At 36.9% G+C, this 18,709-nt stretch overlaps 1 protein-coding gene across 8 annotated transcripts in view; it reads right to left on the reverse strand.

Annotated features, from left to right (window-relative positions):
* Positions 1–18,709, reverse strand: part of mapk10 (mitogen-activated protein kinase 10) — a 386,723-nt gene that overhangs the window by 160,164 nt on the left and 207,850 nt on the right. For all 8 annotated transcript variants that reach the window (XM_039750813.1, XM_039750811.1, XM_039750810.1 and 5 more), the window contains one exon: positions 9,783–9,912. In XM_039750813.1, coding sequence (XP_039606747.1) covers positions 9,783–9,912 — 130 coding nt within the window. The remainder of the gene's footprint in view (positions 1–9,782; positions 9,913–18,709) is intronic.

The raw sequence follows: 18,709 nt of genomic DNA on the forward strand, positions 1-18,709 counted from the left end.
AAACAATTTTAAGATGAAGTTTATGATGTTCTACTTTAATGACAAAATAAACTACGAGATTAAAGTGGAAATTAAGAGATTAAAGTTGACATTTCAAGCTTTTTTCCCACTGTGTGCCTTTTTTTTTTCTCTGTACTCTAATAAGCTTTCATATGACACTCAGACGGTGGGCTATGACTTGACTTTTCACGGCAACTTTGATATCTGACAAGTTCTTTTTTATTTCAGGCACTGTATGACTTTGTGATATTTGTGAGCTTTCGAGTTTCTCCGACACGCTGTGTCACTCGATCAACTTCCTTTTGTTGTTTATACCACTGTTTAAACCAACAAATAGTACATTTTTCCTTGCCTCCACTTGGTATTGAGCTTAAGGGCTATTTATATTGATTTGCATATTCAAAGAGGTATAATTCTGGGAGGAGTGGGGGTGGGTCAGCAGGCACGTGCATGTGCGTTACTTTTCATGCTGACCAGGATTTATGGAGCGGAAGAACGTGGAAGTTGGCGAACGCACAGATTTAAGCATCTGGATTTTTTTGTGCGTAAGCACATTTCTGCTTTTGTCTGCACGCCATGTTATAGTGTGAATTCTACGCACGGCGTTATGCATGAGGCCCCAGGAGATGAGGTAAGATACAAAAATCAAAGTCCAAAATACCATGAAGCAAATTCAGACTGAGCAACTAAAACCATATGGGCAAGACAAGATCGAATCAAAGAACAAGGAATACAAAACCTAACACTAGGGCTACTTGTTTTGAAACTGTCATGAGTAATTAAAGTGTTTTTATATACACTGAGTGATAGTGTGATGCATGATCACCACCATATTTATACATAGCATCACATGATGTCACATGCATGAAAATGCAGTCATTTGACTTTATTAAGGTCAATTCAAAATGTAAAACAAGTGCAAGAATTACATTCTGCATGTGCAAAAAACTATAAAATGCTAATTCGCACACATGGAATTGCATTTGTACTACACAATTAAGAAAAAGTTAAAAGAACTGCTTAAGAAAGTTACTTTTTAAAGCTAGTCTTTATTTTCATTGGAAATAAAGTGTAAACACTTTCTGAGCTTGCAGTTTCCCTTTAAATATGACTGCCATAACCACATGATTATGTTCCCATTATATCACATGTACACACGGAATACAATGGTAACACATGATGACAAATAACCAAAGTAATAGTCAGACATAAAATAAACAAAAAAAAAACAAACTGTGGAATATTATTTTTGTAGTAGTCTGTGAAAGATTTGGCATTCCTTAAAAGGCTTCAATATACTCAGTGGGGTAGCTCATCCATCTGCTGATGTCTGTTAGGAATATTGCCATTCCCCAACCTGTTTACATTGTATGTACTAATTCCTCTCACTCATGTTTCCCTTCTTTACCTTTTATTTTTTATTTTCTCCCAGTTTTTAACTTTTTACTACGTTCTATGTTTGCAGAGTGGGTACCTAATTGAATGAGAACTAATTTGTGCTGCAGTTCCATGGGAGGTCTATTAAAGGCGTTTGATTGCTATGAGCCTGCAGCTGTGATACTAAGAAGCTGTAGTCTTCGGCGCTTCTTTGTTCTTTTGTAAAACGAATGTGGAATTCTTAAATATCAAAAAAAGACAAAAGTATAATTCAACTGTTCTCTGTCTTGTTAATTTATTTCTCACCTTTGTTTCATGTTTTATTGCTTCTTTGCTTTTTCTGTATGATTCGCTTCTTTACTGAAATTATTTATTTATTGGTTCCTTCAGGATTGTTTTTTAAATCTTTATTTCATTTGTTAATAAATTAATTCATTTTTAACACATGGATTGCCAATTGTTAATTTTGTGTCTTTGGCCTTAATAGCTCCAAAGAACTACAAATCTGCTTCTATCCCATCATTTACCTCTCTCAACTTTGGTCTCACTGACCTTAATACTTCAGAAAACATTCCAGGTAAACCCAGTTTCCTTCAAAGTAGGGGGTGGATTTAAATATCTCAGGGGAACCAATTGGTAGTGCATTTTGGTGGTCTCTGGGTCTATAGAACTTCCTGATCCACACACTCCCACCCCTTTCATTTGAAAATACTGCTCCCATCTAATGGGCTAGAATGCAACAAGTGACACAGCCCTAGGTTTAGTCTTAAAACTGTCACACAGTCCCAGTCCTCTGAGTTGTAGTGCCACATGTTGCCCTTTGTTGAGTAGTAGGTTTTCTAACCTCTTAACAGATCTTAGTGTTACAGTCAAGCCAGAGATCCTCCTCTGCCTCAGATTTAGAGTGCTTCTTTTTGCTCTTTTCAATATCATTCAATGTTTTATATTTGTTATATTATTCTGTCATTAATTCTTTGTTTAATTATGTATTATCAGTAATTTTGTTTTGTACATCCTGCAATTCTTTCATGTTTTTTGTACTATGTGGGTTGATTCCCCAAGAGGCTGAGTCATCTGTCCATCAGTTAAGAGACCAATCAACTCCCAACCCAAGTCCTATAAAGACTGGAGATCGAAGTCTACTGTATTGCAGGTAATTTTGAATGTGCTCAGCAGTTTGATTGTATTTTAAGTATTGTGCTCTTTATTTCTGAATTCTGATTATTTGCTTTTGATCTTTTGCTCTGGATTTTGGACTCTCTTACGAATTGTAGTTTTTGGAATATTTTTGATTTTGACTGCCTTTGGAACTCATATTTTGCTCTTTAAAGCCTTGTTTATATTTGATCTTTTTTGTAAATAAAAATCCTCTTTTAAAAAGATTATTTATGGACTTGTCTTTTCGACAGCCAGAGTTTTCAGGGTTCTCCCTTTGGTGAGACCAAGTTAAATATTTTTTTTTTAAGACTTTTGCTATTGTTTTTGAATTTAAAAGCCTGATCTCCCTTTTGAGGCCTAATCAGGCATCATACCTCCTGTCTTCTTGTGATCAGCCTTTCCTTGGGGTGAGCTTTGCTTTGTGAGCTATTCTGAAGGTCTCACGACTTTATTATTCTCTGCTGCCACAGCAATCACAACACAGAGACATCTTGATCAGTTTAGACAGTGGGGCAAATGGCACCTTCTAATTTGTCTGTGCTCTAGTTGTTTTGGAGAATATTGTGTATTTACTCCCAAATTCCATCTCTTCCTCTCTCTTTCTCTCCCTGCTTCACTAATGTCCTGCCTATAGCCCTTCCCAGGAACTCAATACAGACATAAGACTTGCGTTTACTTCTGCAATGGCAAAAACAAGTATGTCACCAAGGCCAGCCTATATTTCTCTCTTTTTTTGGATAATACTGTGTCCTACATTGTGCTTGACCTTTCTTTCTGGTAAAATCACGTCCATTAGGCAACACATTACATTATATTCAAAAAATTGATGAACTTTAATTTACAGCATCTTACTGGGCAGTAGATAGTGGTGGCATGTTCATTGTTTATACGTTTTTCTCTTTATACTATTATTTCCACTTACAACTCAAGCTTGTTAAATTAATTTATGTCTCTGGATAAGCCCTGTAAGAATGTATATATATGAGCATGTCCAGAAACAGACCAGTGTCCCACCTAGGCTTCTTTATTAACTACCACAAAATATTACCACAATAATTTCCAGATCATTGAAAGCCTGCAATGTAAAAAGTGCATTAAGAGTATAGATGGGTAGATGAATATACTTCACTTTAGAAGCAAAATAATAATTAAAGGCACTGTAAGTGAAGTCAATTAAACATAATGAAGAGTGCTCTAAATGTTTTGCTGGTTTGGCATATTAAACCTTTAACTTTGGAAAGGAAAATAATATATATTTTCAAAAAGAATTAGTAAAAAAATTAGTTTTTCTCCTTAAAAAAGGCATGTGAAAATCATTAAAATGTCCCTGTCAAGAATAATCTTTTCCAAGGACACTGCTGAATTAAGCATTGCTGCAGGTTGGAAATAAGGCAGATTGATTAGTTTAGTGCTTATCCTGAAAATGATTAGACTGCTAATATGAATGCTGAGCTCAGAAGGCATCACAAAGTGAGAGTCTCAGCATGTGTGTGTGTAAAAAAAAAGAATTAAGAACTGCAACCTTATTTGCCTAAAAATGGCATGAAAAAATAACCATTATTTCCAGCTTCTGCTAATCAGTCTTTTCTGTCTTATATAAAATTGGAGGTGACAAGGAAAAAATACATGTAACAAAACTAAAAAAATCCTTACAGATTTGACTTAAGCAGATGTTGACAAATAATAGTAAGACCATTCCAAACCCTGAGGCACAGATTAAAAATTTAAAATAACTGACTGCAAAGTACCACTCAAAATAAAAAACAACCATTCTCTATTGATGTTCATTATAAAACATGCAAAAGAAGGTTATTAATCATATACATTATCACTACCACTGCCATCACTTCATCACAGGGCACATTCATTCCTACACCCACACATGGCAAATTTCAGTCACCCATCAACCAGCAGGCAAATCTTAGGGAATTGAGAAAAAGTATAAACTCTAAAGAGTGATCGACCTAGGATTTGATTAACCTTTTCACTGACAAGCTACCCTATAATATGTAACCAAATACATATTACTATCATTCCTTCTATCCATCGTCCTAACCCACCTGTGTTGCATTGATATTGCCAGTTGCTCATTTTGTGCCACTTGACCATAACATAATGATGCAAGATCTTTTGTGAAAAGAATGTGGTCAAGAACTATACAATGTCTGTGTTCAAAATGTACCCAGAAAAGTTGCAAACACTTGCAACAATCTCCTCAACTGTTAAGAATATTACATTTTTTGAAGCATCTATGATTTTGGCTCCTTTTGAGATTTTTTAGGCTTAAATCATAACTACTGACTATACTGGAGTGCAAATATTTTAAAATCACACTCAGCCCTGACTAAGGAAAATCACCAACAACAAACATGTTCTCTATAACGCTGTCAAACCTTTGCACACCAATATATACTTCTGCAGTAACAGTTGTGGCAAGCGGCTGAAGGAGGTACCCAGCCGGGACACCAGGAAGGACCGGAGGAGGGATTACGCCTCCTCCAGACCACGAGGGGGCGACCAGCCTGGTGGCTTTGGGGACCACAGGAAAGAAGCACGGAAGCTCAACCCTATAGGGGACTGTGGTCTCTGCCAGGGGGTGCCCAGATACCTCAGCACTCCCGCCACACCTGGAAGTGCTGGGGGGAAGAAGACCATGGACACCTGGAGTGCTTCCGGGTGTACAGCCGGCACTTCCACCACACCAGGGAGTGCCGGCAGGAGCTCATTGGAAGGCACCTGGAGCACATCCGGGTGGATATAAAAGGGGCCATCTCCCTCCATTTGATGGCTGGAGTCGGGAGGAAGAAAGACAGAGCTTGGGAGGAGAGGAGTGGAGGTGGACCTGAAGAGAGGCATTGGAAAAGGCCTGGATTAAAGGGTGATTGGTGCAGAGGCACTGGGTTGTGTGTGGTTTACTTTATTATTGTAAATATTGTAAATAAAGCGTGTGTGGTGACTTGCAATGATGTCTGCCTGTCTGTGTCCGGGCTGCTTTCCACACAGTCAAACATACTTTGAAATCTCGCTGCCGAGATTAACTCTTGAAAATATTTTTACATGGTACAAGACTCATAACCTCTTGTAGAAATAGGAAATACTGGATCAAATTTTCTTCTGGTCTAAGATGGGTTTGAATTATTGATGTATACATAAATTTCCAATATACTAATAAAGTCATTGATCATTGTTCAGCTATGCACAAAAAAGCAAAGATCTAGCAATATACTGGGTTAAAAATGAGGGGATGCTATCAAATAAGTTTTTAAAAAAACTCAGGTCCAACTGACATACCCTGCTTAGCTGCTAAACCCACTGACATGCTATGCCATGACAAATAGGAACTGCTGTATGCTTCCTTGGTCATCTGGAGATGAAGAGTTTGCTTTAAAAACATAGAGATAATACCTCTGAAGTTTACATTAATGAGGCTTTGCTGCATATTTTATTGAACAAAGATTGGAGTAGAGGATGTAATTATCAATCTGTTCTATAAGTCTAATTCTCAACTTGACAAGGCTGGCAGCACTGTGAGGATTATGTTTTTTGATTTCTCCAGCACCTTCAGTACCATGCAGTCATCCCTGTTAAGGGGTAAACTCAGAGATATGCAGATGGATGAGCCTATGGTGTCCTGGATAATGGACTATCCTTTGAGTAGACCGCAGTTTGTGACACTCAAGGGCTTTGTTTCTGATATGGATGTGAGCAATACTGGAGCACTCAAGGAACAGTCCTGTCTCCTTTTCTCTTCATTCTGTACATCTCTGACTACAAATATAACACCAGGTCATGACACCTGTATACATTCTCAGATTATTCTGCACTTATGGGGTGTGCTGATAAAGGGGATGAAACAGAGTATAGGATTCAGGTAGAGAACTTTGTGGATAAAAATGAATTAAATACAACTCAGCATGGCCCAGTCTCCTGTAGGCTGCATGAGTTGATAACATCAGTGTGTCTGCTCCCTTATAAGCTAGATAATTAAAGACCTTGTTAAGAAAAATATTAGCAGTATCAGCATTATAACTGAAACTGTTATGAATTGTACAGTATGAGAATTTTATTTCAGAACAATATTTCTGCATGGTTTCCTTACAGATTCAGGCTTCCTGAATGTAATGATTAATTATTCACAGTACTACAACATTTTTTTTTTTGTTTTACAATCAGGCACTACCATGTTATTTTTCTCGATATCAGCATGCGGCTCCTGATTAAAATGGAAATTGTGCAGCTCAACGTTGCACCTAGTGTCATCAGTGAGAAAGTTTAAGTCTGGCACAGAGTCTTCCGGTATCTGCAGTTTGGATAAAATGAACACCCTTCTTGACTTTCTGGATTCCAATTCTATAGTTTCTCTCTCTCTAACCTTGATTTCTTTTTTTTTTTTTATTAATTTTATTACAATCCATACAAAGCAATCAAATTTTTACAAAAAGAAGAATTGAGTTAAGAACAGATCAATCCCCACCCCTGAGAGAGAGAGCAAGCCAAACGGCGTAAAATTTAAGGCTCGTAAACATACCTAAATTGATAAATTCTCTGTGCTTTATAAACTTATTTTAAAATATTACTGATTAGATCCTGCCATGTTTTGAAAAAAGTCTGTACGGATCCTCTAACCTTGATTTCTACGTTATGTTTTCTAGTTGATACAGTATACGTTTCATATCCTGGTCTTCTTCATGCCTTCAGGCTGCATAACTATGACTATGTTTCCACTCTTGTTCACAAAATCACTACATACGAAAGGCTCTATATATGTTGAAAATGATTGGCAACAATCATAAGAGGTGTATCAATTTGGTGTTGATCATTTGGTGAGGGCTCTGTACTAAAGTGAAAACCTACTATGCACTGTTGCAGAAGAGACCAAATGTTCTGGTGGTTCAGGACTCCCTGAAACCCTCGAAAACCAAAAGTGTATAGGAGTATCATGAATGTAAATGTAAAAACCATGCTATAGTGTTCTAAATGGCACAATGCCCATTACTGGGTTTTGAACGCTCTCCACAAATTCAACTTTTTGTCTTTGTGTTTATTAACTTATATATTTACTTGTAATGATGTACTGTCTTAGAGTTTAAAGGTATGATATAATAATCAGCAAGGCCTAGATTGACAATACTAAACATGTCCCAATTTGCATTTCGTTTTTCAGCTTCAAACATACTCTGCACTTCAACATGCTTCAGGGGTTATATACATTTCTTGCATAAGTTTCATAAAAAATGCTACTATTGCCATTTTGTATAATGATAGTCATAATACTAAATTACATCCAGCCTTTAATGAACTTGATTAATCAACGTCAGGATTAGAGGGATAACAAATTATAATCTGACAAATTCCAGAAAGTTCTACTTTTTAGTGGCAGCAGATGATCAATGAGAAAAACAGGGAGGTTTAAAACAAATTAAAATGTTACAAAACAGATACAGATTTTGATGGCTTAATAACTAATTATATAGCCATGAATATTCAAAATTGTAATAACAAACAGATGAATAATGAGGCATGTACAGTATTTGGGTAAATCTAATTTCATTGATCTCAACAAAGTCAACATAACCTTGTTGTATTTGTTATTTTTTGCACCAATAACTAATGCTCTATCAGATAAAGATACATCTGCACTTCATAATGGAATTGTCAGTTCCATCCAATACAGATGTTGTGAAATATGCTGTGGGTTGCAGGACGTAGCCACTTGAAATGAAATAAATTTCAGTTGTCTGCTTCAGTTTTTTGCTTATTTTTAATGATTACTTTTTTATATTCTCATTCATTTGATTACAAGCTTATAACAAAACTCCCATGAGGTGTTTCATATCCATGACAAATTCAGTTACTAAAATCACATTAGAAATAAATAACACCTAAATTGGTTCCATCGCTAGTGTAATTTATTTCAAGATTCTGCGAAAAGAGATCATCTCAAGGACAAAAAAACATACTCAATAACAAATATCCAATGTTACCTTTGAAAAAACATTGTATGTATGGCAGAAAGTGGGCAGACATTATAATTTGGTCTTATCTTATTTAAGCAAAAAAAAAAAAACATTTAATAAAGTACAAGATTAAGACTTTGTTTAAAATGCCATGCATAATGCTAGCTTAACAACCATCCATTTACTCATCACCTATTTTTCAAACAGGTTATGGCAGTTCACAGTAACAGGGAACAGAGCCTATCCTACCAACTTCAGGCACAAGACTGAAACAAACCCTGGATTGGGTGAATTCACATAAAATACATTCCTGCATTAATTTTCCAAAACATTAAGATCACAGGCAACCAGAGATTATCCCAGCAGCACACCAAAACTCAGAGATGCCCATTGACCAACCCTGCATGTATTTGGGGTACATCAGGAAATTAGTGTGCCTGGAAAAAACCCACTTACCAAAAATATTTAGACGTGGGTACCAATGGAAATCATTCAAGTTGCCATACACACTCTTAACAAGAACACATAGCTAAAATAGTGTTAAAAAAGTGTAGTGGTCTGAAAAGGAACAAAAATGAACACCTCCCACTTTAAATTACTCTGTCTGCTGGGCTCTTGTTAATTTCTGCATTGCTTTGCTCTGCGTGACTTGTAGGTGTGCACACTCTGGCAATGGCACCAACAGACATGAATCTTTCTCTGATTAGATCTAGATGTAGTTTGATCTGCGCAGTTGTACCACAGGTGAACATGTAAAGAAATTAACATTTGGATTGAGCAGGTCCAGTTTGTTGTGTCCACAAAAGGAAGTGATAGAGGTCTATTCCTTTCAATGATTCCCTTGTTGAAATTTAAAGAGGGGATTATATTGATTAAACCTTATACACCTTAAAATTTCTTTAATTTTTGAAGTCAGCCGATCATAACAAAACATATGGGAATGAGACACAGCAATTCCAAAGCATTGCTTGTTATAAGTATGCATGTTATTAGTATTCTGATTTCTAGAGCTAATTAGCCATGCTACAATGTACAGATTATTGAGAAGTGCCTAAATAAAGTTAGATGTCCAATCTCTTGGTCTGTTACACTGCTTTTTAAAATGAGTCAATGAACTCTTTCATGTAATACATAAGGAGTTTATTTAACTTATAAGACACCTTTGACATATGTTGACCAATCTGTGATTATACAATAATCTCCAAAAGGTTCAAGAAAGGCAAAACGAATGACTAAAGTTTTCTGTCCGAATGTCAAGAAATTGACAACAATAAGATTTAAAATACTTACATTTTTGTGGTTTACACACTTCATGAGTACTAGCTCTCTATAAGCCCTTTTGGCATGGGTTTGGTTCTGAAATGGCCTGCTGAGTTTTTTAATGGCCACATTTCTATCAAGAACAGCATCATATCCGGCACTGTAAGAAAAAAGAAAAAGCAATAAGTATACATATAAGTATTACATATTTCTTGCTCTCTTTTTTATTGGTAAAATGAGTTTCATTAATTTTATAGGCTCGGTATTACAATTACCAAAGTAAATCTCCATATTCAAAGATTGCAGGCAGATTTTACATGCAGGTTCAATAAAGGTTTACGTGTCCTAGTTGTATGAAGTTTCTTGATGGTAGACTTTTTTTAAATAATGGAACATAAACTGTGAAAGAGACAGCTGAAGAGCTATCCATGTATTGGTCGACTTAATGGGTTCAGGTTAATTCCCTTTACAAGCAACCAACCAAATTACAAAACAAATTCTTGTCTCTTCATAAAGAACTGTCAAAGCTTCTAAAATAGTGTGGGCGGCTCCTGAACAAATGAAACCTGTTACAGGTCAAACCTAATTCATAGGGCCAGTTTCTTCTTCTTTAACTTGGAATACACCACCAAAAATGATATTTTTTAATATGTTACTTACCCCATGGGCTTTGTAGTGGTGGTCAAAAAAAACATCCCATGTTCTCATGCAGAATGGAGAGAAAGAAGCTTATGGCATAATAGAACTCAGTATCACAAGTGCAGGTGAGTGAGTGTGGGTAATAAACTGGTGCCCTATTTAAGGATAGTTCCTGCTGTGAACCTGATATCACTGGAACAGACATTGGTGCCTCCATGACCCTGAACTGGACCAGGCATGCTGAGAAATTCTGTTTAAAAGCATTTGAGACCAGACATCTAAAAGAGAAAATAGCCAAGTCTATAAATGCTATGAAAACACTCAACAACCTGACCTGTCTTCTATTTTATTGTGACGAGGAATATTTTAATGTTATTCAACACAAAAACTGTAACATTAAGCTAAAAAACACAACAAATGCTTCTGGATTAGTAAATGGATAAATAAAACAGAACTTAACTGAATCCATCAGAGTTTACTGTTACAGAGTCTGCATTTGGTGGGAGTATCAGTAGCTAAAATGCCACAGTAAGTTGTTCACAATAAACACCAATTAACACTTTGTTCTGCACTTTTTATCCATTTTTCAAGGCAAAAATGTGAAAGTTCTATCAAGCAGGTCTTCTCACTACATAAACGTTTTTTGTTCTGAAGTTATCTTGCATCTGAAATGACTACAGTATATCTGGAAACTGAATTTGATTCTTCTGTGTCAGCTCCAGGCTTGACCATATAAGAACCATCATCTTTACCTTTGTTTATATAGGTCTGAGTCTTGTAACTTTATCATGCATGTTTTCTTTTTATTTTGAATATTATTAATTTCTCATTGTGTCAAGAACAGCATATTGTGAATATGCCCTGAGTTAGACTGGCATCATGTTTACGGTTGGAATTCACCCTGCATTTAGGGCTGTTGGAATAGACGCTCGTCCCTCTAACACTAAACTGATTTAAGTGAGTTCAAAAATGAATGGTTGAATTCAATGGTTGTTTTGGCTTTGATTGGATGATTTGGGTCAAGCTGATTCTTTGACTGCAGTAAATCGTAGTTTTCTTGCAGACTGTGCCAGATTTTTTGCAGGGTTTCTGTGTACTTTGGAAGATGTTTTTCAGGGGCTGACATACACAGATTTATTCCCAAAGCATAACGCTTTACAGAAGTGATGACATACTCAGGATGATGTATGGTGTTATATTTAAGCCAATAAAATCAGACACCTTCTTTATGTCTCCCATATGACTTTTAGAAAACTGCAGTGGAGATCTAACATGACTTTTTATTAGCTTTCATTTAGCTGTTAATGACAATTTTGAAGCATGTAGACAATTTTTATTCCGTGCAGTACCTCCCATCTCAGGTTGTGGAACACTGTAATTCATTGAGAGATACCACATTGACAACTATGGCCTACTTCATTAACGTTGTTACTAGTAAGCTTACTGTGCTTTTTCTTGTTTTTGCCTCTGCACTTCAGTAACCTCACCATGTAAACCTTACAACATATTTGCCTTGCATGCTTTTTGTCTACATGATGGAATTTTCACTCTAATTGTCCTTGAGTATTCACAGTGATAAATTAATTTAATTTTAACCCATGTGAGATTCAAGGATTATGTGGCTACTGAGACAAATAATCTCAGAACACAAGCTAAATTTCGCTTATTGTCAAAGCAGGTTCAGTTCTTTTTATTATTTTGTTCTCAGTTCAAATGCTGGTGCTATTTTGTTTTATGTTGTAACAAATTTAGGGAAGTTGCAATACTACACCTAATGAAAGTATCTTTTAAAACGGCTTATGCTAAACCTCACCAGTTTTTTTGTTATCCTTAATTTTTCAAATGTAGATAGTCAACCTCCTTTTGGCTGGGCCTGATCTACTGATATGGAGCAGCGTTTACTTTCATTTGCCACTGCCGAGGCACACAATTTTTTCCACATTAAATGAGCTTTTTTGTCCCAAATGGTAATCTTTTAATTATCAGTACCTGCTAGCTGGTCTACACATTTTCTTCTGTGACATACTATACCATTTGATAGTTTAACACATGTTAAAAAGTAGTATTTAGAAAGAAGACTACATAATCAGTTTTTCCAGAATAATAAGCTTGTGAGCAAACTACCAGTTTTTCCTTCTCTTGTAATTTATTATGGATTTAATAATAATAATAATAATAATAATAATAATAATAATAGTAAGAAAATAATTATTAGAATATTATATAATATTATTTACCTTTAGGATCCACCCTTACTTGTTTTGTGATGTTGTGACTTTAAAGTGTGCAATTTAAAATAAAAATTGAAGAGGAAGATAAATTAAAACAGAAATGGTGAGTCCTGAAACTGATTTGAATGTTGAGACCAAAGAAAAGTCCGGAACAGACATCAGGAGAAAATTCACAGAGAGTCATCAAAGTTCCAAATGTATTAAATTAAGTCAACATCCATGCTGCTTTCCACTTTTCAAACATTATTTATTCCTGAGATAGTGAATGGTATTGTAGTTCAGCTTTACAGAATCAGCTTACCGAGTTTGAATCTTGCACCCAATCATCATCCATATGAACTCTGTTTGGGTTCTCCTCTGGGTACTTTGGCCTTCTTCTCACATTCCTCACACAAATAAGTGATCTCTAATAAATAATGGGTGATTCCAAAGTGCCTGAGAGTTTGTGTGTGTGTGTGTGAGAATAGATCCTGTGGTGCCCAAGGTTGGTTTATGCCATGAGTTTTGTGCTGCCAGAACAGGATCATGCCCCCACAATGCCAATTTGCATTAAGTACGTTTTGAGAATGTTGTAATATTCTCTTTATTCCTAAGACAATTAACGGTTTATGGGTTTTCAGTAGATAATTTGAAAACATGGATGTAATGATTAATTCTGCCCTATCACATCTGACAATTAATTCATTCTTAGTGTCACAGTCCATTAATTACATTTCTGAAACTCAGAATTATCATTAAATAAACCAGAGATATAATAATTACAAATTATTTATAATTATTTGTATCTTCTGAAAGAGATTGTACAGACTGGCTGCTTTTCTTAATATTTTAGCATTAGTGGTTAGTGCTGCAGTCTCAGAGCTCTGGGACTCTAGGATCAAACTCCTGTCCTTTCACAGTCTGAGCGGATTACGCACATTCTTCCTGTGTTCACAGTGTTTTTCTCTTGAATTTCATTCTACTTGTACATTGGCTGGGTGTGATTAAGTGCAGGTGTGTGAATGAATGTGCCCCTAACTATGCTGGTGCCAAATTTATGCCTGATTCTGCCCCCATTTTCCTTGTGACCATGTAACAGATTAAGTTAGCAAAAAATGGATGGATGGATATACCGTATACTGTATATAAACCAATACTTACATCTGTGTAATTATTGGTTTGAAGCTCTTAATTGTGGAGTAGACTATGAAGATTCAGGAAATTCATGAATGGTTATATCATATTGTATGCCACAAGGAAAATACATTTTTAACTAACAGTCTTCTATATAATATTATATATTATAGTTACAAAAGTAGGTATAGCTGGGTTGTCTTACTCTTCATTTATTACTGTTATTTACTCTGTAGATGTATTTACAAGTACAGTTCCCAGGTTAAGGGACTTCCTCAAGGTCAGACAAATTGTCTGAGGCAGGGACTGATTCTGCATCCTGGTAGTTCAAAATTCAACAGTTTAGTCACTAGAACACCCCTGCCTTCTGATCTGGTTTTTGCAGTTCAGGGCTATGGAAGGTGTAAAGGGAAAACTGATTTAAAAATACAGGCTCTATTGTAGGAATAAAACTGGACAGTTCCTGTAGCAGAGCGACGGGCACTAAGCAAACTCCTTTCAATCATGAAGAATCCACTGCATCCACTTAACAGTCTCATCTCCAGGCAGAGAAGTAGCTTCAGTGACAGACTTTTGTCACTGTCCTGCTCCACTGACAGACTGAGGAGATCGTTCCTCCCCCACACTATGCGACTCTTCAATTCCACCCAGGGGAGTAAATGCTAACATTATTCAAAGTTATTGTCCGTTTTTACATGCATTTTTATTACTCTTTAATTTAAGATTTTTTTTTGTATCAGTATACTGCTGCTGGATTATGTGAATTTCGCCTTGGGATTGGTTCCTGCCTTGTGCCCTGTGTTGACTGGGATTGGCTCCAGCAGACCCCCGTGACCCTGTGTTCGGATTCATCGGGTTGGAAAATGGATGGATGGATGGATTAATAAAGTATCTATCTATCTATCTATGACTTTCTGACATCTTTTGTACTAGTACATGTAAATAAGAAATTAAATCATTTAACAGTTTAAATTTATATTCCTGTTTTCTAATAACTTGCATATAAGAAGTCATATTTCTATGAACCAGACATTTATTTACCCAAGACTTTTAAATGATTATTTTGGGATCTTTAGATTTTACTTAATAGCACAAGAATGTTTTAGGAAAATACCATTTATCAGTGTTTTGACTGGCACAACTGCAATACTTTCTAACTATTATATTTACAATGCCTTGCTTAAGTATTCAGCCCGCACAGTGTTTGTCCTGTTTTGTTGCATTACAACCTGGAATTAAAAAAATACTTTGATGGGGTTAGTACCATTGAGTTACACAGCATACCTACCACTCTGAAGGTGCAAAATATTTTTATGGCGACACAAACAATACTTAAGACAATAAACAGGAATCCTAAGTGTTCACAGGTATTCACTCCATCAAGTCAATACTTTGTAGAGCCAAGTTTTGCTGCAATTACAGCAGCAAGTCTCTCATGGAATGTTTCTATTAGCTTTCACCCAGTCCTCAAGGCCAGACTGTTTCAACACCTTCAAATGAGATGGGTTACATTAGTGTACAGGAATCTTTATGTCATGCCACAGATTCTCAATTGAACTAAGGTCTGGGCTTTGACTAGGTCATTCCAAGACATTTACACATTTCCCTTTAAACCACTCCAGTGTAGAATGTTCATGGTCATGCACTGAGGGTTCTCATGGAGCACAAATGTGAATATCAGTAGTTTCTTTGTCGATTTTCGTAAAGCGTTCGACTTAGTGGATCGAGCTGCCCTGTGGGACAACCTGAGACTTTGCAGGATCCCTTCAAGGTTGCTGGATATCATGGCTGGCCTGTACACTGGTTCTTGATCCTATTCTGTTCAATGCTTGCATGAACTGGGTGTTGGGCAAGGTTGTGGGTCCAGTGGCTATGGGGCATCTGTTGATCTTGACTTTGTCAACGATGCTTTCATCTTCCCAGAGTCAATGGAGGCTCTGATCGGGGCTCTCGAGAGACTGAGCGAGGAGTCTGAGTGTCTGGGCTTGTGAGTGTCCTGGCCTTTAACAACCTCTTAGGCAAGAGCCATCAGCAGTGTGTCTATCTGCAGAGAGAGTGCCAACCTTGTTGAGAAGTTTAGTTACCTCAGCAGTGACATTCATGTCTTTGATGACTCTTCCTATGAAGTCAATAGATGGATTAGGAGAACATGGGGGAGTCATGAGGTCGCTGAAAAGGGGTGTGTGTCGCTCCTGATATTTATGCCAAAGGACGAAGGATGCTACCCAGTGACCTGAAACAAAAATTGGACTCCTTTGGCACAGTGTCTCTTTTGAGAATCCTTGGGTATTGCTGGTTTGACTTTGTGTTGAATGAGCGGTTGCTCATAGAGCTCTAGTTGAGGCACATTATCTGCATTGTGAGGGAGCATCAGTTATGGCACTACAGCCATGTGGCGCAATTCCCCAAGGGTGATTTGGCTCATAGTATCCTCATTGTTGAGGACTCGAGCGGCTGGACCAGGCCAAGGGAACACCCACGTAACACTTGGCTGCAGCAGACAGATGGTTATTTCTGGAGGGTGGACCGTGTGTCTGCCTGGGGTGTTGCCAACCAGGATCCCGAGCTGTTTCGTCATGTGTGGCAATGCGCTGTACCATTCATTTTTGCTTCAATCCCTACCAGTTTTCTTGTTCTTGCTGATTAAAAATGTCCCCACAGCATGATGCTGCCAACATCATGCTTCCCTGTGGGCATGTTGTTCTTGGGATGATGGGAAGTGTTGGTTTTGTGCCCCACATGATGTTTCTCACGATGGCCAAAAAGTCCAGTTTTAGATTCATCTGACCATAGAACCTTCTTCCATGTTTTTGGGGTGTCCACTACATGCTTCTGGGCAAAATCCAAATGTGTGTTCTTATTTTTTCTTTAATCAATGGCCTTTTTTTGGCCACTCTTCCATAAAGCCCTGCTCTGTGAAGTGTATGGCTTAAAGTGGTACTATGGACAGACATTCCTATTTTCACTGTGGATCTTTTTAGCTACTTCAGTGTTATCCTTGCTGTTATTGTTGCATCTTTGATTAATAATGCTCTCCTTGTCTGGTCTGTGAGTTTTGATGAGTGGCCTTCTCTTATCAGGATTGTAGTGGTGCCATATTCTTTCTATTTTGTTATAATGGATTTAATGGTGCTCTGTGAAATATTTTTTTATAACCTAACCCTGATCTGTACTTCTCCACAACTTTGTCTCTGAGCTGTTTGGAGTGCCCCTTTGTCTACATGTTGCTTGCTTAGTGTTGTTGCAGAGTCAGTGGCCTTACAAAACAGGTATATTTATGCAGACATCATGTGACAGATCATCAAGTGACACTTTGATTGCATACAGGTGGACCCTAATCAACTAATAATGAGCCTTCGGAAGTTAAGTGGTAGGATCAGATCTCTTTAGGGGTTTCATAGCAAAGGGGATGAATCCATATACACTCACAATTTTTCAGTCTAGTTTTTTTTCACTCCACATGAACAATTTGGACTACATCATTAAGTCAATTACATAAAATCCAAATGAAAATCCATTTTAATTTCAGATTGTAATGCAACAAAAAAGGACAAATACCATGGGGGATGAATACTTTCACAAGCGACTATAAATTAAACTAATTGTTAAAGTAAGCTATTCTGTTAGGATAGTCTTGCCAACTCAGCTGCTCACATGAAAAGGTTCCATCATATGGTGTAAATAAAGGACGTCCATTTTAAATGTCATTTGTAACAATGACTCAAGACTCTTTTTTACTTACTGACATTTTTCTCGGACAATGGCTTGAAAGTCCTTATAGCAAAAGGTGAAAAAGAACAAGATGCCCTTTAGCAGAATGCAAGTTCATCAAATGGTACATTCCTTCGCACTGTACACAATGATATTAACATGAGAGTTGCCAATTGACCTGAATTTACTTTAATATTGTGAGATTTCTGAGACCCTGACCACCCCCCCAACTGCACTGTGCACTGATATGCTGTAACGCAGGCAGGGATTGCTTGAACGCCACTAGTACCAATTGCAAGTTCACTGGCTTGTCACGTAACATGTCTGTCGCCTGATGGTTGATGCAGGGAACATTTAATACCAGCTGCTGACCTGGCCGTGTGCTTACTTTCTGTCTTTTCACCTGTGCTAGACGTCTGTCTACTCTATTAATCTCAGAAAGGAGCGAATGCAGAAAGACTTCAGCGTCATTGCATACTTGCTGTGTTTTGTGTGCACTGAAGGCACAACTCCCGTTTGGACAACTTTGAGATAACAATAAAGCTGATGTTGTTGGAAACCTGGACTCACCTGCTTCACTCTTGTGCAAGTCTATAACTCATACCTTACAATATAGATTATTATTAATAACATACTGTATATCAAAGTGTTCTAAAATGTATACACAAGTTATGAGCACCCAAATGCAGGAAAAAAACTGAAAGCATATGAAACAAAAAAATAAATTATGTGTTTTATACAAGGGTTGTACTAAAATTAATGAGCAACTATTTTTTTAAAGATTGGGTGCTTTGTTAAAATCAAGAAGGAAATTGTCATGTACAGATTTATTCTTCTACAAAATCTTAATTTCTTTGGGCACATTTTCCCCATCATTCTCGTAATATGAAGATAAACTTACAGAAGAAATCAGTTCCAGCCACCTAAAGACACTGATGTAAAGCTTGCTGGATTGTCTCTGTGCTCCCATAGATAACTCTTTGTAGTCTTGCATCTGGTCTTTTACATTTCTAAAAAGTTATCGGAAGGTACCAGACTGGGACTGTAATGAATGTGGAGGAGTATACATACTTGAGTGGTGAATAGACTTCAATTTAATTACAACATACTGATGGACACATACATCACTATTGGACATTTTGACTGACGTGTGTATGGTCATGTGATTTAAGCTAATGATTTCACTAGTAACTCAGGGATAACAATGGGGGGATGGCACTGGCTGTCAAAAAATACTCATGCGTCTGTTGTAAAATGTGTATG

Source organism: Polypterus senegalus, chromosome 4 (genome assembly GCF_016835505.1).
Source record: "Polypterus senegalus isolate Bchr_013 chromosome 4, ASM1683550v1, whole genome shotgun sequence".
Lineage (NCBI taxonomy): Eukaryota > Metazoa > Chordata > Cladistia > Polypteriformes > Polypteridae > Polypterus > Polypterus senegalus.